The sequence below is a fragment of the Bombus huntii genome, chromosome 8 (assembly GCF_024542735.1).
Source record: "Bombus huntii isolate Logan2020A chromosome 8, iyBomHunt1.1, whole genome shotgun sequence".
NCBI lineage: Eukaryota > Metazoa > Arthropoda > Insecta > Hymenoptera > Apidae > Bombus > Bombus huntii.
In genome coordinates this window covers 4,106,134-4,128,094 of record NC_066245.1, presented here as the reverse complement: position 1 = coordinate 4,128,094, position 21,961 = coordinate 4,106,134, and the positions used below count along the sequence as shown (strand labels likewise).

General features: G+C 39.1%; 1 protein-coding gene and 1 long non-coding RNA gene across 10 annotated transcripts in view; one reads left to right on the top strand and one right to left on the bottom strand.

The window, feature by feature from the left end:
* The window catches only part of LOC126868196 (CREB-regulated transcription coactivator 1-like), a 62,169-nt gene that overhangs the window by 25,872 nt on the left and 14,336 nt on the right, over positions 1-21,961 (top strand). For 6 of the 9 annotated variants that reach the window (XM_050623428.1, XM_050623425.1, XM_050623423.1 and 3 more), the window contains 4 exons: positions 13,798-14,053; positions 18,689-18,794; positions 19,692-19,815; positions 21,511-21,603. In XM_050623428.1, coding sequence (XP_050479385.1) covers positions 13,798-14,053; positions 18,689-18,794; positions 19,692-19,815; positions 21,511-21,603 — 579 coding nt within the window. The remainder of the gene's footprint in view (positions 1-13,797; positions 14,054-18,688; positions 18,795-19,691; positions 19,816-21,510; positions 21,604-21,961) is intronic. The other 3 variants (XM_050623426.1, XM_050623432.1, XM_050623424.1) reach the window with 1 other exon arrangement.
* LOC126868220 (uncharacterized) lies at positions 10,110-13,785 on the bottom strand. Its single transcript, XR_007690553.1, has 2 exons — positions 11,471-13,785; positions 10,110-11,395 (listed from the first exon to the last, which is right to left on the bottom strand). It is a non-coding gene; the product is annotated as an uncharacterized LOC126868220 (long non-coding RNA).

Here is a 21,961-nt window from a genome sequence, read left to right as displayed (position 1 = left end):
TTAAGATTGTCTAACTTTATGTAGATTCCTCTATTAATAAAAATTGAGAAATCGATCGATCAGATAATATAAGAATTTACGTAAAGTTAGACGAACGAAAGAAACAACAATGAACGTACAATGATAATTATATTTTGAAACTGGTTGTTTAACGAGGCATGGTAAGATTAGCGTTAAACCACCGACTCGATCAGTCGAGCCGTGTTTACTGCGATATTCAACCCACGTGTTTCGTACCTCTATCTCCGTCACATTTAATCGCATCGTTAATTGAATTTTATTTCGATTAAATAACTCTGAAAACTGCAAATTTCAGTCTTTACGAACAACGACTAATATCACGATAATTTCTTTCCATCTCGGTAAATTATTTAGAAAAATCTCCTCAAATTCTTTGCGCGATGCGTTACTTTAACATTTCTAATTCTGGCGATTGTTCGTAACAAAGTTTAAAATTTTAAAATTGACTTTCGAAATAAGAGGAGGTTTGTCGGTTCACGATTCGTCGCCAATTCTGCTTCAACCTTTTCTCTCGCAATTCGTTACGGTCTTAAAGAGCGAAGCACATGCCTGTCGACACATGGGCGACCTTTGGAAGCAACTTTTTCTGTGCGGTCATCGAAGACAAACTTACAGATGTTCGTCTGCTGCACGAAATTCGTTACAAAAGACGCGTAGCATAGATAACATCTTGCGTTGCAAAAGCGGCGAGTGTCTGTAACCTTTCGCGTGTCCTTGATTCCGGGATCACGCCGGTGCGGTGGTTCCATGTACCGAAAAACGAACCAAGCACCACCTTGCTCGCTCGTCGGCTCATTCACACGAACGTCGATCGATCGACGCGGATTATGCAATGGAGACAAACACGCCACTATTTTTACGGATCGCGTGCACCGGTGGTTCGCTAACAGGTGTATAATCGAACGAAGGGAATCACGATGTCTGTGGAAGAAAGCAACGCGATCGAACCAGCCTGGTTCTTTCGTTTTCGTACTCTACGAAGAACAACGTTGCTCTGAAATTTCATGGAAAATGGAATTCAGCGCTCGCGTGTGTAGAGATCAAACATTTTTCCAATTAAAAGTAGGAACGTCGAGAATGATAGTGCGCTTCGGGTGAAATTCGACCGGCAATTTGCAAAGAGTGGGAGTTGCTTTGAAAATGAGACAGCGGTAAGATAGAATTTCGCGTTAACCGGAGGAAAGATGGGGAATGAAATACGGTGGAGAGAGCACGGTCAAAATGGATCCTGATTGCGATAGCATACTCGGTGCCGGGTAAATTACGGTTAAATATACGGGCGTCTGGGTGAATTGCGAGCGAAATTTGCGGAGAAGCGGTCTCTTATCAGAATCACGAAGGAAGGAAACAGCTCGTTGAATTAATTCTCGCTTCTCTCTTCACGATTCTACATTATTTCCAAAATATCACGTTCTTTCTTTCGTCAGATATATATCGCGACGCGTCTATTATTCGACGAAATACAATTCGGCCATGTTGCAAAGAAAACAAATTCATGAATAATCGAATCGATGTTTCTGACGAGAGAATCTATTTCGCGTTTTTCCGTGAAAATGAATCACACGCTGGTTTCTCTTTCTTTTTTTTTCCTTCGGATTATTCCCAGCGTATGAAACGCAAGAGCGCGCCAGCGACCATTTCATTGAGAACTTTCTCAATGTCAGGTTCGCGACACGAGCCGACGAGACGCATCGACGAATCTGTGTAGGTACGTGTCACGACACGAATCACCTTCAGTTAGCGCCGCTGTCAATTAAGAATGTCTGTTTTCGCAGCGACGCATTCCTCGTGGTAAAAATACATTTACATACTTGTCGTCCGTCTGTCTTCTCTGTTCCTTTTGCTTACTGTATATGTACTTCTTCGAAAATGCCGAGGTTGATGCTATTTTTAGAAACATCGATACGTTTAAAGGGTATCACAGGTTGCGTTTAACGCGACGCTCGTAATTAAGACATCGACGTACAGATTCTTAGCGTCGTATCTTTCTTAGTATCCGCAGGGTTGGAAAATAGGAGTATGAAGCAGTTTCCGTATCCAAGTAAAAGTACGATTAACATACGGTGAATTTTTATGGGAAATTTAAATGCGTAAACACGCGTAAAATGCACGTAATACGCAAAAATATATGGAACATTCGAATATTCTGTAATAGTATACTCATTTCTCAGCGAACCAGATTATTTTCATAGTATGAAATTGTTGCATTCATACGAGGAATACTATATACGAAGAAGATAAAATTGAACGCATTTCGATTTAATTAATTAGCATGTAAACGGTGTAATAAATAGAATGGTGTGCTAAAATCACGTTATTGTCTCTACGTTACAATCGTTCGGTAATTAAAAAGATCAAAGGATGGAAAGTAGGAAAGCAACGTTTGTGCAATCGACACACGTAACGGCAATTTATGTCTATGTATCTGGACGGGACTCTGTATACGTGTGTACCGTTGCGCAAGTCGACGCGGATAGAATATTTTTCGTTGTTACTCGCCGGAAACACGCTATTCTATCTAACGAGCGACTTTAATTGCCACCACCGATCTTGCTCTTCGCGCGATACAAAAGGGCGGTAGAAGTTTATGTACGCGTTCTTTTCTCAAAACGTGCTTCGATAAAACGAAGAATAGGCTGCTCGGAAGAATCAACCGCCAGGATTTCCGATTCTCAATCAGACGGAAGCGGAATAACCTTTCTTGAATGCAACGGAAGCTCACGCGCGGGGACGCGTGATTGTATTTAAATGGCCACGCGCTAAAAATCGGTGTCGTTCAATGCCACGTGCCGGTAATTCGGATACGTCGTTTCTTCCTTTCTTCTTCTTCTTCTTCCTTCTTCACGATTCAACGGCTTTCGTTCGTACGAAGCTACTGGGCTGGCAACTAAGTGATTGCGGATTTTGTCATTAGATGGTATTGACAAAATTCGCAATCACTTAGTTGCCAATCCAATAGAACAATATTCGTCTCGTGGAATTTCATAGTTCGTAATACGACGATGCAAGGTTATTTTCGGGCGTCTTTGTTTTGCTTCTTTTGCCCTCTCTTTCGACTGTAATTAATCCATTCATCGTGTTTGAATAAAAGGTGTCGTATATGGATACTTCGGTCGATCTATAGCAACGTTATGTACACGTTGTACGTAGATATACGAATCGACAAGAGACTAATGCAATAAGTAAAAGTAGTATTTGCCGTGATCGTATAAAATGAGCGAATAATAAAATTTCAATCCACGTATCTAGCAGTAGTTTGAAATATGAATACTGTTTGAATCGATTGTGCAATGTAAGTTTAGAGAAACTTGTCTTATCTGATGTGTATCTTAAATACTACGTATAATGGTTCGAGTATAGATGCTTATCTTACTCAGAATGTTTCCCGATTAAAAATATCGAGGTGGAGTGCGCGGAGATGGAACTGAATGGAATCTTTTATGGTAATTCGTCGACTGACTTTAACTAGTTGAAGAAACAGCTAATTTTTATTCAGGAGACTCGATCGTTTGTTTATTAACACACCTCGTTTAATTGTTGCGACTTGACGCTTCTTAGTAAATTATCGTAGATCGAGATGTATTATCGTTTGTCTTGTTATGTTTATCCTCAGTTATATTTAACGACCGCCTCTATCGCCTTCGATTACTCGAACAAGAAACTTTGTAAAGCGATCTTCGAATCCAAGTTCTTCTTTCGAAGGATAACATATCCATAATTCTTCACGCGGTTGTTTTTATGCTGGTGATTCGTGAAAGTTTGAATGCTTATACAAACCTTTTTGCGTATATCCTACGAGATATCTCGAAATTTCATTCGTAGTGTCATCATATATATAAATTGGCGAAGTTTGGAACAAATTCGAAAATGCACATAGAAGATCGCAAGATATAAGATCATTTGATGTAACTGGGTATACCATACTTGCCAGAAACCACGAAAGTATTTGCAATCAATTATCTATTGTTATTAATTATGATTGTTATCATATTAATAAGCCTGGATAATTCAACAGTTCCGTCTTTGTCATTTATTACATGTTTCAGCTGTTCACGATGTATACTACCTTTTTTTTTTACTGAATATTTGTTCGCAGTTTCGCAGAAACTATCTCGTGCTTTCCGTATATTCGTCTTGAAATCGATTTCAAGTTTTATCAATACGGCCGTGACAGTTGTATATCGTTATGCAAATGAAATTTCAAAATGTTGTATATAAAAAATATCTTTCTATGCCAAGTGTTACGGTAAATGATATTTCCGATTTTTACGTTCGAAAATGTAGTTGTACATTTGGCGTTGATTTTCCTCGAGATCGGCACACGAAGATATCAGAACAAAGTCCACTTAAAAGTGTGCCGTAAAATGCAAAACGAGGAATAGCGTAGCGCGATCGTATCGCGTTCGAACGGCTCTGATCGAGAGAATTTCCGGAATGAAGACGATAAAAAGGGTTCGATCGGGCAAACTAACAGAACACCGAGGAATATTTTCACGTTCGTATCGCTGTAACCACGGAGGATGCGTCGAGTCTTGAAATACGCGCGCGCGTGTGCCGCGCACGCATCGACGAGAGGCGTGTGGTAAAAAAGGCGCCAGCGAGGTTATTCTTGCATCGTCACTGATACATTTTGCATATTATCGTATGCAAATAGCGTTGTATAGCGATCCGACGAGCGAGATTGCCGCGGATGGAAACCTCTTAAAACCTGTATCGAATGAACACGCGTGAGCACACTGAAAATAATTTTCGGCCCAAGTATTCCCAGCTTTACACCGATCATACCGTGGAATTACGTCAGCCATATTCCGTATCGGCCGACGTGGAAATTCGTCGGTTCGGTATGCAAATGCAAAGCGAGAAAGCCACGAAATTAAACGCCTCCTACTTACTGCCTACTAGTCCTCCGATACAGTTCTAAACGATCTTTGCCTCTTTCTTGTCCTTTTTGTATTTAATGATCAACTATCGCCATGTACACGCAAACTCGTGAAAGCATTCGAACGCTTGACGACACGTTTTACGAATATATCGTGCGTGTTGTAGGAAATATCTTAAAATTTACGAGACTCGACCGTGTTCGCAACGTTTGAAACAAACGCGAAGATATATACCGATAGAAGCTACGAGATAATTAAGCCAAGTATATATTAGGTTGTTCGAAAAGTGTTTTTCTCTTACAGACACGTCTTTCACAACGACTCATCTTTATACAAACATGAAACCTAATCTGTCGAACGTTGTGATCTTTATTTTGATAGAACAAAATGGATCATACGTAATTCGATAAAATAATATAAAACGGAAAATGTTGTACCTCCGCTATTTCCTTATAAAACGAAAGAAACTTTCCGGACGACCTAATACTTAGCAGAAGTCGTAAGAATATTGAAACAGTTAATCATCGGTTAGAAATAGCGACGAACAAAATATTAAGCGAATGTTTGGAATTCCCTTTCGTGGCTGCCATGTTAGAAACAGAAGCCGATGGGGTCACGGCAAAGCTGACCCTTAATGGATTAATATTAATCATCGAATTACTGAGAATTCTAGATAACTCAGAACGATAAAAACATGTTCAAACAACGTTATGTACAGGATTCTCGTATTCGCCGTATCCCTTGATAGTTTACTTCGCAATCTTGTTTGTGGCTGTACATAGTCCACGGTGTAACGTAATAGAAGCACAAGCTCGCATGGTCGTGGTTCATGCGTACACAAAACGGCTTGTCTCCCTTTTCCTAATTGAAACCTAAATACACTGCCATGTCATCGATAATTAAGTTACGTCAACCGTTACAGTGAAATTTGCGTGTTCACCAGGAACAGGCTGTTTGCCACCCTACCATCGAACGCATGAAATTCGATTAAGAATAATACTTCTACTTTAGCATGTTCTCTCTGATATAGAGGAATATCTATTCTCGAACACGTCTATTCTGAATCGTGCAAAACACGATTATTCACAGACTGGTATTTTGCCACCAATAAACAATTTCTCTCGCGATCGAGTATTCGAACACGATCTCTCCATAATTTTCTAGTAGGCATTTGCATAAGATGCCTCGGTACGGTCGGATAATCTGCAAGAAGGTGAACAAATAGATAAACTATGTAATACAATTTTTTATACGACACGTCGTTGTCGATAACACTGGAAAACAAATCGTCGTATCGTTTTGTTCGAAAGTTTAAAGCTTCGTTTACTACTTACGTGTACGTACAGCGAACTTATCGTGCAGCTGATTATCGACCATCAAAATATAAAAAATTATACAGAATTTAAATTTTTCAAGATATTGATAAGAAATACGTGATGCTCGCTGCATCGCACAGCCGTTGTATATTTCCCAATGTGATCATCGTTCGAAACTGGACTATAACTGCGGCAAGTAATTCAGTGACCTCTTTCACTTACGTCGGAAGACAGCTCTTTCAGTAGCGTCGATGACTTTAGGGAAACAGGTGGCGATGCTATTTATTAGCGCGATACACGCAACGATTAGAATCCGTTGCGTTGCGCGTAACATCGGAAGGTTCGTTCCCGAGTCGGGACACGACCGTTTCACCAGCAAAATCATCCGTGTAACATTTCTCTCGCGTTGTAACTATCTCGCGGCCGTATATTATTCCGTTGGACGTTGTCCAATCGTTGCCGCTAAACAATTTACGGATTATCGCGGCGGCACGCGATCATAGCTCGCGTGAGCTCTCTCGAGTCCAGTCTAGACGTCTAGAAACTGCGATTTGCCAAACGAACTAAACGAAAGGCGATAATGAAGCAGGCGTGCGCGTACGCGACCGAGTCGTACGCGAGGTGTCGTCCGTGAACCGGACCGTGGGAGAACTGTTCCTTGTTTACGGCATAATTCAACAGATATTAGGTAACAGCCGTGTGAACTACGACAGAGCAACACATGGCGCGCAGGGACGGCCGACGAATTTCTTCGCGCCCTCTCCTCAACAGGAAATCGTATGAGACGCGTGGCAGCCGCGCCAACTCGGGAAACATTGCTCTCCACTCTCCACCCGACGAATTACGGGTCAGTTTGTTCCTCTTCGTAGCCGTGCAACCGATGAAATTGTTATTTTTAGCGTGTGCGCCCCGTTATTCTCTCTCTCTCTCTCTCTCTCTCTCTCTCTCTCTCTCTCTTTCTTTCGTTGGGAACTTCACACTCGGCTCGACGATTATCCTACACCACGATTATTCCGCCTTAAGATCTCTGTTACTATTCCACGAAGTAATTATGCCTCGACAAGCGTGAATCGTGAAATTGCGCCGAACTATTATATTATCGTTCGTAGATCGTTCGTTGGGAACGAATTGAAAAGACTGTTGCAATAAGGAGCTTCACTCGATAATAATTCGAGTAGATCAATTCATAGTCGATTAGAATGAAATTAGATTTTAAAGCTGTCATTGAGTGATATTCGGGGTGGTAAATTGTTGCACTTTTGAGTACGAGATCTGTGTCTTTCTGTTGCTTGCGGTAAATGCGATTTTAAATGCGAGTGTCACGTGCGATGGTTCGTGGCAAGCAATGTTTCAATACTTTCGATATTGTGCCTGATATTATGGCGAGAAATAGGAGATGCGATTCATCGTGTTCTTTTCATGTAATCTTCATTCGAATCCTGCGGAAGTCGCGCGCTGATCGATTCCATAAATTAATACACGTGGAAGAACTACGATTGCAAATGTTATTCGTTTCGATTCGCTTTTTCAATCTTTAACGAAAGATTATTATTATTATTATTATTATTATAACGAAAACTCCTTGTGACAGATAAATTCGCGAAAATTAGATTTCGATTCTGTGACGTTGAATCTGATAACTTCGCGAAAAGTGAAGCTGATTCGAGGATTCGCGAGAGGTTCGATTATAAACCGAGCGAAGAGAACGATACGCGTGATTCGTGAAAGTAATCGAAAATTTCTATAAATACAAAACGTTATCGAATAAACACGTTTATTGTGAGACGTTTTGAAATTTCATTAGCATTCATTGCAGCTACCTCTTCGTTACCGCAAATCCTTCGATCGCTGTAATCGAAGCGGTGAACGCATGATCGAATCAATTTTTCTCAACGAAACGTACAACCTGGCAAAGTAAAACGAATTACCTTGATTCTGCCGTATCGATGAACAGCACCTGGTAGAAAACGAACTTTAGACCGGATTTCGCCGATTCCCGAGCTCCCCTAACAACCAGAGAATCGTTGCTAATTGCGACGATCGAATGAGTCGACCTAACCCGCGGTTCATACCAGTTCATACTGGTTGACAGCTTATTAATTTCGCTTCGTCTTCGCGGTGGACTGCTAACTCGATTCTTTCATTAAGATCTCTGACTGCAGAAGTACGACGAGCGCGCGCGCGAAAATCGCTGCATTCGTTTCGCGTTTCACGCACAACGTTGCGTTCGATTTAACGTGCTTCTTGTAGCTCGATGGTCTTGCGTGATTCTAGAAAAATCGTGTATTACACATGGTGATACACGTACAGCGGCCGGCACGATTATTTCTAGAATTTGAGATCACGTAGAAAGAATGCACGGACGAAAAAACTGCTCAAAGTGGGAGGGAGGAGTCCTGTATCGTTTCGCAGATCTGTATCGTACGAAGTAATCGTTGGCAGGTGTTTTTAATGCAAGTTCAACGACTCGCGTCGCGATAACGTCGGCGAACCTAAATACGCGATAGATATTTCACTTGTAAATTTGTGACAGCGATGTCGTTTCATACAATAGATAAAAGCCGCAGGGGAACAACGCGAGTTATATTTTTCGTATTTTACAGGCAAACGATATTGAATTAAATTTCATACATTGTCGGTTGATTCTCTGTTATTAAAGCTAGTCTTTTATTTTATTTTAAAGGCAATAATATGCCTTTCCACCTGCTCTCACAACCTAAAAAATATCGATTGCCTTAATATTACAATTTTGAAAGATGCTAAAATATCGGATATATCAAAGCATTCTGTTACATCGTTTGTACGTTCTATGCAATTTCCGCAACTATATGTTCGGAGCCCACGCGTTCTCGCGTATTTTATATTAAAATATTTCACTTCGGTCATAGATCGGCATTAACATACAAAGATCAACGGAAGATATATACTTATCATATCTTTCCTGCGAGTTTTAATGGCGATGAAAAGCTTATACAGGGCGGGAAATAATAGTGTATTATCTGACGAGGAAAGTTTACAATTTAGTGGAGCGAAGCATGCGGTGAAAACATGACTAGTGACGAAATCCGATCAAACTGTTTTTCCCTTCGATCGCGGTTAATCGACGCCAGCAGACTTTTCGGCACGCGAACACGGCTGCGGTGTTGATCAAATTCGTCCACCGAATCGTAATTCGGCCGGTAATATAAATACACACGGACAGAGGAGGAGCGTAGGTCGGTGTTGGTTGGATGAATGAGCTCTCGCGGGCGTACCTGTTTCGAGCACGTGTCGTCGCAGACAGAGAATCGGTGCCTGTCCTGTCGTTGTGTTTACAGCGTGGCCTGTGAACAGTGCGCGGTGCCGCGGGGGAAAACACTCGAAGCGGCCCGTACACGCTACACACCGTATGTACTCTGTACCGACTAAAAATATATCGTTATGCCATACAATTCTTGCGACGCTAAAATTGGAATGCCACAGCGCGTCCGATCGGCCAGCGAGCTGGACAAGTTGAATCTCTAAACAGCGTTTTTCGGACTCCATTAATCACAATTTTACGCCTATATGCGGCCAGAGAAATACAACAGGACCATCTGTTACTTATTATACGGATATACAGAGGCTCGCGAGAATATTCGAACAATTGTAGAAATCTTGTAAGAATACGCATATTAGGTATGTACGTTATACGAAACATTTTAAAATTTCATTGGCACCGTTATTATTGGAACTCGACTATCATGAATTTCGTATTATCGTATCGTAAGTTCAACTCTCGTGTGCTAACATGTTTTGTTATGCTGATCTTATAGCTATAGAGGAAGAAGTTTTCCTTATCCCAGAGAATACGCTTTATTCTTCTTTCAGAGGGAAAAATATGAATCGTATTTTAATATAATTTCTATACTCGTTACGCCTATAGCATTATTTACTGCGTTATTTTAATACATTTACACATTGTACAAAATAACTTACTTCATTTTTCTTTCACACATTATGTATTTCACTACTCGTTCCTTAACGAATTCACAAACATTTCACTCTCATTGATGTGTTGCAAATGGTATTACACGATGCTAGTAGCCAATTTTTACTCGCGTTATATAAGTATCATTGCACGAGGTCCTATCGTCACCGTTTCGTTTCGTTTCTTAGTTTTCTGTTTCTGCGTTCCCCGGTCTTTTCTCTTCGCAAACGACTAGCCTAAAACCTGCGAAACGAAACAAAACGAAACGGGACGTGCGTGTATATCATTTACTAATAGGTTTTTTCGCCTTTGCCGTTCGAAGAATGCGGTTTCCCTTGAACCTTGCACCGTGATAGCCACGCTCGTCCGCTCGTGTACTGGCTAACGTGTTATAATTAATAATTTGCCTCGAACGTTACGGTTATTTATAACAACACGTAGACCGACAACAAGCACGATCGTTCATGCTTGTTCACGATTGTTTTCCTCGATATGCAGCGTTTTTATTAATTAAGGATTTGCCAAGAGACAACCTCGTTCTACGTTCTCGTATTACGGCGACCGCGTGTCGTTTACGTTCGCGCATACACGCGACATACGCCGGCCGATGACTCGCGGTTATTCGTTCTTACATTGTTCTAAATAACGATGTCGAGTTTCTTGAATACCTGCCGAATTTCATCTAGATTCTAAATTAACGTTAGGTGAATCCGCCTGCCATCAGGCCAATGTTAAGAGCGCAGCTTTCGCGCGATCTGCGAATGAAACGGCCAACACAAAGCTATTAGAAGCGACGCTCGCGGCAATTCCTCGTACACGTTCACGGTCGCTTCGTTTTTATCTTGCTGTGCACTATAAACTTCCTCTCCGTTGTTCCGTCTTGCTCTTTCCCCCTCTGCCTTCGTACACTATGGCTCATAAGTATCCGACACTTTGGTCCGTAGTAACAGTACATAAATTTTATCGAGCAGTTAACGAGGAAATAATCGATAGAAACAATACCGTACTTATTACGTTTTCTACGGAGTCACTTGGTCTATACGCTGACTACCAAACATATTTCCACACCATTGTATTTCTTATAACGTTTATATAGTATTTAATTAAGCGCAAGTGTATTATCAAGCTTCGTATATCATTTGACAGTATTTTCGACGTGATAAAACGACGCTTCTTTGAAAAATAAGAGTATGCGCTTGCCAATACACACATGGCCACTCAGCTATTAACTAGAAGGAATGTTGTAAAAATTAATAATCGATTCGATAGCAATAATATTATTAGAATTATTATCAGATACTTACATATGCATATTATTATATCTTGTAGAAACGTGCAAGTATCCGGATACTTTGAAGCGGTAGTGTACATCGCCTCGTTCCGTTCACTGCTCGACGAAGACGCCTTGACATCGACGACACGTGATGTTACTCTGGTCCGTTCTCGAGCGAAATATCGAAGGATACTTTAATTATAGTACCGTCATCGATTGTCCCGCCTACCGTCCCGCTTCATATTTCAAATGTACATATGCACCGATCTCCTCTCTCCCTTCACCATTCTGGAAGACCGAAAATTAACACTGGCTGTTTACACGGATCTCACGTCCACGCCGGATCATCGAATACGCTCGAGCATTATCCAATACACACCGCGATGATAATGAGAACGACCATTACCGCGAGCGTCGCATTAATTGCGATTACGCGACTCGCGTTGATGCGAACCAGCGCGAAATCCTTTTCTGCCTTACGCAAGCCACCCGTCTGTTATCGCAGGTAGCTCGGACTTCCGATGGAACCAGTCTCGTATAGTATGCAGGAATTTCGACACCAGTTTTCCATATACGCGCAATGTCCCGAACGTAACAGCCATATTTTGTCAGTATATTTTATGGGTATATAATATATTTTATAGATGTTTTGATACTACGCGAAAGATTTGCATCTTTAAATCTTCCATAAATGCATAAATATTCGCGATCTAATAATAAAAATTTGTCAACGCGTTCTATAAGATATTCGATCGATTTGTTGTCACTACGTATATTCTGCTTTGCTGCTTTGACTCTCGAATATTTAAATAAATTCATAAACATTGGCAACCTGATTATGTCTTTTTATGGTAATAAGAAGAATTTAGTGGCAAACTTTAAGCTTCTAAAGCTTTAAACACTCACTGTATCGTATATAATCGTTTCGTACGAATTGTATCGCAGATTTCTACGATGGTTTCGTCGTAGTCTGTTTTAAAAAGCGCAGACTTTTAGAATTTCTATTAGCACGGGAACGCGAGCTCGTTTATTAATGTTGTTATCAAAGGGTCGATATTCTTGTACTTTGAATCTTTAGTTTGCTTCCAAGAAGTTGTGGATATAAGATCTGATTTCTCGAGGATGGAAAAGCTCATATTTTCCAAAGGGAAACTTATCTCCATGGATTTATCTTTGGAGGAACTGACACGGATTCTCGTTCTGGCGTGTCCTGATCGAACGCCTGCGTTAAGTCTCTTTATATCGCATTGGTCCTCTCATAAAACGGATGAAACGTTTCACAGGCTGAGTTTCATAGGACGAGAAAATTCCGACCAACTCGAAAAAGAACGAAGGTAGAAGAAAATTACTTTCCTCGGAGCTAGTTCGTTTTCATCGTACCTGCAGGCAGAATCTGTTTCTGTAGAAAGTTTTTAAAGGAAGCTATAGCTGGGAAGAATAGTAATTTGTTTACATTTCATTTGCTCCATGTACGTAATGCATTCGTCTTCTGCAAAATAGTGATTCTATGAATATGCACTATGCACATTTTTTCTTTTTTCTTTTTCTTCCTTTTTTTTTCTTTTTTCGAGCAATAGAAATTTATGCAGATTTGTAAAATAGAATTTAAACGAAGATTTGCTTTGCTTATTAAATATTACTTTAGTTTGAATATTTTACACATGTTTGTATAATATGTGTAGCCTGCGTATCCTCGAACCTTTAAATTTTCCATAAATACATAAACATCGGCGCTCTAGTAACGTATACGATACGATTTGTTTCAAGTTCGTAGTAATTTATGTTACGTTAGTCAACAGAGCGAACTTCAACTGGTGATATGCAGATCGAACGTCCATATTTGGAATGCAATTAGCGTGGACTTAAAGGAAAGGCAAAGTTTTAAGCACTTAAATAGTAAATAACGATGAGATAAAGCAAAATTTCGGAGGAATGACACTATCATCTATGCCCGAGGATAGGACCAAATGTTTGGAATGCAATTAGCAATGCGCCGAAGTTGAACGTCCAAGTGTTTAGAATTTAGAGGTTTAGTTAAGGTCGATAAGATAGGGCAACGTTCAGGAAGAATGACGCTGTCATTTATACGTGAGAACGATCGATCGATGTATGTGTGTAAGAATGACAGAATATCTCTACATCACAATGGACATTTATTTTACATGCATCCATATATTTTTTGTTCTAGTTGAAAGAAACACGATGAATGAGTTTTTCCTTTCGTGTCGTTTGAATAGACACGTGCAAGATATGCAATCGATAAAAATTTATTGCGTGTGCACGTAAAAATGCTTCTTCGAGTGGCAAGATAATGTGATTGTCGAGATAAATACTTAAATAATGTTTTCGCGTTTATAGACAGCGCTCAGCAATTTGGAGGAGATGCAGCACAATTCCATGGTGTATCGTAACAACGAGAGGGGTAGGAGCATGGGAGTTGGACCGATGCGACCTCGTCCGATGGAAAAAAGGCACGATACCTCACCGTACAGCGGTGTTCCGTATCTTTCACCACCGCCACCGGACACATGGAGGAGAACGAATTCAGACTCGGCTCTGCATCAAAGCGCCAACGAAGCCTGCCAGTCAAACACCACCATCCCCCATCGGCGAGGTATAGATACGTTCAATCTTGTTTTTCCTGCTTTGCTTCGTCATCCACAGGGGGCGATCGTTACTGCAACAAAGGAACTAATAATATCAAGGATACGAACTTACCGAAAGATAGTATCGTAACGAACAATCACGGAAATTATATTGTAGAAATTAGATTATATTATAGAGTAATATAACGGTAAACATTGATAATCTAGTGAAGCAAGGGAGAGAAAATTAGGTTCAAAGAGGGGAAGGGAGCTTCGAGATATGAAAAGGGCATTAAAAAGGTAGCGTGGGTAGAGTGTTAGTTAAGGAATGGCTGAGTGAAAAAGAAAGGAAAATAGGAAGGACAGAAAATAGCAGAGAAAGGGAAGAATACTTTTGGAGAAATAGTTACCGGTTAGCTAGGATTGTAGAAGATCTAAGGCAGCAGAAGCTTGATATAATTAAAGTTCTGACGGAACGGGAGAAAGAGTTGCAAGGTCAAGTGCGATATCGTGAAATTTGGAACGCCAAATATAACAGTAGGTAGAAATACATAAGAACAGTGAAGAAAGCGGAATACGTGGAGAAAGAAGGAAAAGAAGGCAACCAGAGGCTAATTGCGAAGATAAGATGCGGATAACGTGTAGGAGAGAAATCGTTCCTGGTTGGAAGAGTAAAAACGCAAATGTATTCTGTGCAGTTTAAAGATAGATATCTTGAAACACCTGTTAAAACGATGCTGTAGGATAAATTCTAGCGTATTGAAAGAGAAGATATGCTGGAGGATAGGATAAGAGATTTGAAAAAAGATCGTAGGAATATAGGTAGGTACCGAACTAATTAAAAGCCAAAGGTAAACGCGTGATACTATACAAATTAAGTATAGGATAATCTACATAGAAATAAAAAGAAATAAAGCTATATATGTGGGTGTTTGGATGTGATGAATGCTACAGTTGTATGGAATTGAATGGCAGTTAGATATATAGCAAGCAAAGTTCGTTGGTAATCTGATGATCTTGCAACGATGAAATAAAATAATAATAATAATAATGTATTTCGTTTAAAAATTGGACAAAACTTTTCAACGTACATACGTACGCTATATATATATATATATATATATATATATATATATATATATATATATATATATATATATATATATACATACATAGATATATCCATGGAAATAAGGACGTATTTAAGTAATCGTCGCTAATTAAGCCTAAGTGGATCTGTCTACCGATGAACGGTGTCGCGCGCGATTCCTCCTGTTCATCACGCTCGAACCAGCCTAGTGTTCCTTTTTCTTGCGATCGACACGTTTTTCTCCTGTATCTGATTCGTTGTGATCCGATCACATCGCTTCGTGGAAACACGTTACTAGTGTTACAATGCGTTTTGATGATGCCGACCGCGCTGAAAATTGTACTGGCCGCGTAGGATTCGCGGAAAAAAGAGCGCGCCAATCAGGCGGTCGCTTGTTAACCAGTCGCAACAGAATTGTGTCGCAAAATGTTTTATCGTGGGGGAAACACGCGTCATCTAGACGCGACAAATAGTCAATTTGTTCGGATATTCGATACGATATCTGGTACAGTTCAGCCAATTCGCGCCCTCGTGAATCTTCCCGCGCGATTTTCCCTTTTTGTTCGCAAATTGAAAACGAACGTTTTGCAATTTAAAGTCTACACTTTGTCACAGTCTACGTTTGTCGTACGTATTCCATCCGGACAATTCTCCAGCTATGAATTGTCTGAAAGGAAGTTTTTTAAATAAAGAAACTGCAACGCTTTCTTCTTTGATTTCTGAGAGCTAGAACCGAGCGTACTTCAAATATGGAATAACGAGACTAATTTAGTCGTTGCAATAGAAATATCGACAAATGAAATTTATTTTGCAATTTAATGGAGTTTTGACTAAATATACGATGTTTTGATGAAATTGACTTGCTGTTAAATTTGTATTTGAAGAAAAAGAAAAGGAACGATATTTCATCCGTATAATTGTAGAAACGAAATTTTTGTATTTGATCAGATATATAATTCGATGACCAACACCGTACTCAGAGATTCTCGTTTATTCACGTTTCTAAACCCTGCACGACAACCCTCCAAGCTCACCGCTCATTTTTTTCTCGAAATTGTCCTGGCTATCGTTCCCCGACCCTTCATTTAAAGAATCGTAGTAACGACGACGTAAATAGAATTGAACGTTTCACGCAGAGCGTGGTTAATCTAGAACGTAATCTTCGAACCATTAAGTCAGTTTTCGCGTCGTTTCTGGGATCCGCCCCGTTTGAAAAAGTACGTGTCTCGCGCTCGAGCCAACTGTGCTCCGCATAATAAACGCTTTCGGTTGTCGCGTAAATAATTCCGCCGACACGTGTCACCGATGGCGTGTATTATTTCGAGAATTATCACCACGTTTCCCCTCCGACGTTTCTCGTCAACTTTTGTTTCGGTGTGATTTTCACGAAGACACTAGTCTCAGAAATTCCCTCATTATCATATTACCTAGTTACCTCGTTGTACGTCCGCCACTCGGCCTCGAGTGGCTGCTTGGCAAATTTTCGACGAAGATCAAGCATTTTAAGCCTTGCAAGCTGGTTTCTTATCTGAACAAGGATTTGTCAGGATCCTCTTTTGCTGCGTTTAATTGTCTTCCTTGATTTAGAGGTCACTCCGATAAGATATAAGCTACCTATATACAGTAGACACTGACAGATGTCGATATATACAGCTTCACGAAAGTATCCGAACGTTTACAGACATTTTTCATGAATACGTTAATGTGCGTTAATATGAAATATCTTGAGACTTGATTAGCACCGTGATATGATTATCGTGATCGCATTGGTAATGTTTAAAAGAAATCTGGAAATATTTATAGAGATTACAAGATATTTAATACAATATATATTACACAAGCATGCATGGTATTAGTCAATTATCTGTTACATTAATAAACTTGAATAACGTGTGACTATTTTCCTGTGATAATTACGTTCTTGAAAATAATTGTCCTTCTAGATGTATATTAATTATGCATCTACGAATCCTATTATGTAAAAGCGGAGTAAACCAGTTTGGATTCTGAAAAATTTATATTCTCTGAAGAAATTTTTAATGCGAAGTCAATGCGCACGCGTGTGTTTTTTTTTTTTTTTTATAGAATATTGACACGAAAATTACAAACCATTTTCTCGTTTTTCGATTTATTCAAATCATTTTATGACAGAAATATCAATAGTGATAAGTCGGCGTTTTATTTATTGCGCGAACTATTAAAAACAGAGTACGATACACGTTCCTACGATGGTCTACGTGTGAATTCAATTAATTGTACGTAGAAAAGTTTTACTTCTATCTTTTTCCCAGCAATATACCATTTGAAAATACATTTCCTGTAGTTTGACGTATAAATAAAAAGCGACCTTTTTGTATTTTTATTTCGTGCAAATACTCGTTTTATTTTATACGACAAAAGTAGAAAGGTAAAAATAGAACGAAATACAATGTCCAGCTCGGCTCTTAACATAGCGTTACAAATGTTTAATGAATTAATTCAGCACCTTGCTATATTCTGACCTGTGATATACTCGCGAAAAATGGGGCACCGTATCGATAAAAAACGAGAAACTATTAAGAGCTTCCTGCGAAAGATTTGGAATTTGCGAACAGGTCTTTAGAAAGACGGGTCATTGGCCGAGGCAGGTTTTCCGATTCCGGTCGGTCGGATATACGCGGCTTCGATGATTCCCTCTTAATCTGTTACCGACCAGCGACACGAGGGGATCGGAACTGAAACGTTATACCCGTAGTAATGTTAGCAAGTAGCAAGCATTACATGGTGTTAGGTTGCTTCAACGAAATCGGACGCTCTGCCTTGGGACTACGTATCGTGTGCATCACCCTCCAACTATGGCACGTTTTAAAGCATAAGCGTCGAAAAGCTGCAATTGTATTAATTGTAGAATTACCAGAATTATCATAATCATCGATTCGTAATTTTTCATATAAATTTTATAAACCTTGTAGATTTGATGTATTTGTTTTATTATTTGAAAATGAATTAAATATTCTAGGAAATTTGGACTATTATTATTATTATTATTATTTTCTTGGAAATTTGAATTATTAATACAATGAAAATTTTCACGGAAATTTGAACTATTAACGTAATGAAGTTTTCTCGGCAATTTGAATTATTAATATAATGAAATTTTCTCGGCAATTTAAATTATTAATATAATGAAATTTTCTTGGATGTTTGAATTATTCGATGCTGCGTTTTTCACAATTTCAGTGATCTTTTTCTAAAGAATGTTTTCATCCTTGCATCGTGTATTCTTTAATCAAAATGTGCATCATATTCATTACTCGTGTTAATTATAATTATGCTTTACACAATTGCGGTGTTTTTTTACTACCATATATATGTTTTAGATTTACTTTCGTTTACCGTATCCTTCATTGCGATTCCTTAAGCTACAAACTGGACGTTTTTGAGCCACCGCTAATTCAAGCGTTAATAGTCGACAAATTGCCTTGAACACGACAAAATTAACAATATTTAGAATTAATTACTTATCGTTTGATCCTTCGTGTTGCCTAAAGGTTTTAACCTTTTTATCTTACATTTTATAATTCGTTGTATATAGATCAGCATACCATAACCGGATCCGGGAGCGACAACAGGGACCTGCATTACGGATTCATCGAACGGCCAAGATCATCCTGTGAAATACCTCGAGTGCCTGGAAGCAAGTAAGGAAACTTTTTCTCTCCCTCTGTATCGACCAGCGATACCAACCCCGTATCAATTTCGATTAGCCGGCTCAAGGAAAAAGACGGCTGAAATTTTACGAATCTCGTGGAATATCTGCTCTTGATAAGTACACTGTCTATTGTTGCACACCAGTATATGCATTATTTATACGTCGTGGCTATTGTACGAAGTTTCATTGTATTCACGACGCATTATATCGCACATACTAATGCGCTCGTGCACAGAGTTTATATAATTTTGAATAGGGATCGTCCGGTCTGTCCTCGGGACAGTCTTAAATTTTAGCGCGTTCGCGACAAGCGATCGAAGTCTAACTCTCATCTTTGTATTTTATTAGTCGTCTTATCTATCATCTACTTTCTAAACGATTGTCTAATAATATCGTATAGTAGAAGCTTGATTATTAAAACATCGATTAAACGATTGATCATCGAAGCGTTAATTAGCGAAACATTTGACGATGGTTGGCCGTAAGAAAAATTATAAATTCCTTAGCTTTTGAAAAGTTATCCGTTTAATGTTAACGTTTGAAGATAACAGATGATAAACGTGATAAGTTCGTTCGTGTAGAATTTTGCTATTCTAATATTATCCAATGTTTAAGGGGAGTATACACGTTATAATTTCTTCGGATAAATAATTATATTCTACTCTAGTCGAAACATTCCAGTTAATTCAACAAATTTCAGTTAATCTCGTAGAATTTGAGTTCCTAGTTTTGCACTTTCGTATTACAGTTGGACAACATTGACATTGGTCGAAGTCGTTTCGAGAATGACTGGCGCCTCGAGACTCTGACAGTTACTATAGATTCTCGTGCGCTTCTCTCTCGTAAATGCATCGATTTCTGATTGAAGCACGTATTTGTCTTGCAGCATAGATCCGAGCTCTCAGCCACCAGGACAGCAAATTCCCATAGGCAACACGCGATCGTTGCCCGACCTGGTCCACTTCCCGTCGGATCAAGAGGATCACTCGAGCAGTACACCATTCAGCAACGTAAGTTCGTCCAATTACGTGTCCTTCACGCGGCTCAGTTTCTTCTTAAACCTTACGAGGCTGTACATTCGTAAATCACCTTTTATTACAGTCGTACCTTCCTTCGTTATTTTATTTATTTATTTATTTTATTTTATCGTGTTCATTATAAAGGGGAATTTCTGTCTTTGGTATTCGTCGGTCTAATCTCTTAAGCTGATTCGTCGTACGCTACCGCTGAAAGATATGCGGGCGCTTGTTTCTATCCGATAAAATTAAATTCAGTTAGAAAATTGCAAACAAGGAAACCAAGTACGATTTTATACTTCATTAGAGAACTTTATTAGAGAATCGTAATATGAAATTTATTTTTAAAAGATAACTTACGACAGAAGAATTGTCATTTGTAAGCGTTAAACGTTACGGAGCAGTTTTATTATTTTAAAAGCTCATTGTCTTCGATTTCATTTCCTTTGGACAAAGCCCTTTCAAATTAATACAGAGAAATTAATTGCATCAATAAAATTAAGGACTCGTTCAAATTTCCACGAATTAATTTTAATATATCATTGATAAAGTTTTGAATAAAGAAGAATATCTATATATAATTGATTGCATAAGATATAAACTATTGCTTTTAATAGTTCGTCTGGTATTAATATTTATCGTCACACATATTTCACGTGTTATCTATACAAATCGATCGAAGGGTTCATACATTTACCAGTGGCTGGGTACAGTGTACAGTTCAAACGTCCCCTTTTCTTCATATTTATTTCGGATATACTACAAGATCATGTAATTTTATGTGACTTTGACTCTTTAGCACCGAGTCTCCTTCGTACTATAGCCGAAACTTTCTTTCTTTATCTAGTTATCTAGCTATAAATTCTATAGTTATCTAAATTCTAAATTCTAATTCTAACAGAAACACGTTTCTTCTAGCTTCTCGCGAAGGAGAAATAAGGCATTATAAATCCACTTTGATCGAAAATAAATACATTTATCATTCAGTTTTTTGATAATTCGTTCAACTATGATTTAAATATACGTAAGGTATCAAAGTTGAAAAGGATAAAGAAATTACTCCGAATCTCCTAAATTCGTCCAATTGAATTATCCCTTGAACCATTAGTTTCTGCAAATAGCATTTACATAACTATCAGCTTGAGAGGCTAGTCTCTCTAATCCAAGACACGACTTTTCCTCGATAAAACTGTAAAACGAAGAAAACGATGCTCTGTTCGGATTAGCCAACTTACTAATTGCAATTAACTAACTAATATCACTATCGAGTTTCTATTCTCCTTCTCGTTAGTCAGATCATTTAACGTGAAGTAAGCCGACTAATCCGGACGAGGCATGACAAATTTAAATAACAGGTGGTATTCAGTTCGAAATTCATCGTATCGCCATGTCGTATCAACTTCGTGCAAAAATGCGTCCGCGGAAACGGTGTACGTGTCGATATCGGAATAATCGCGCGCGATTACGATATATATATCTTTTTTTGCCCTATTTTCAACACGTTCTCAACCCGTTTGACCGCGTCTACTTTTATTTTGTTCCCTTTTCTTTCTTTCTTACATATCCACTACAGACCGTGTCATATCAGGTAGCGTCGCGTGACGTTCGAGTAACATAAAAGACTTAGGTAGCGTTTCCTTGGTAGAAAGGAATCTGTTTTGAAATGGTGGTACTGCTGGTGTATTCCAGAGTCGTGAAACGAGCAGTCCCACAAATCTGTCGCCGACCAGCTTACCCCAAGCTGGGAGGCTATCCTTTTCGCAGGATCAGACCAGCGCCCAAGTAAATATCCTCGCGATCCTGTACGGTACACAGTATCGGGTTCTTAGAGAATGTTGCTGCACCTGCCAACTCTATAGTCGACAGCGCTGTGTCTTTCTTCACCGTTCACTTTGATCGATCAAAGTACTGTTCTCTATTCTCGTAACTTTGATTGAGAAATTCGCTTTGGATTGATCAAACTCGATATTACAAATGCCGTAAATATTTGACTTCGGGTTTGAAACATAGAGAAAGACGCGGTCTCGTCGACTATGCGTATAGTATATTAGGTACTTGCAGATGAAATAGCCGAATTTTTGACAAGATTTTTAAGATATTTATAGCTTTTTGAAAAATATCTGATTTCTAGTGATAATAA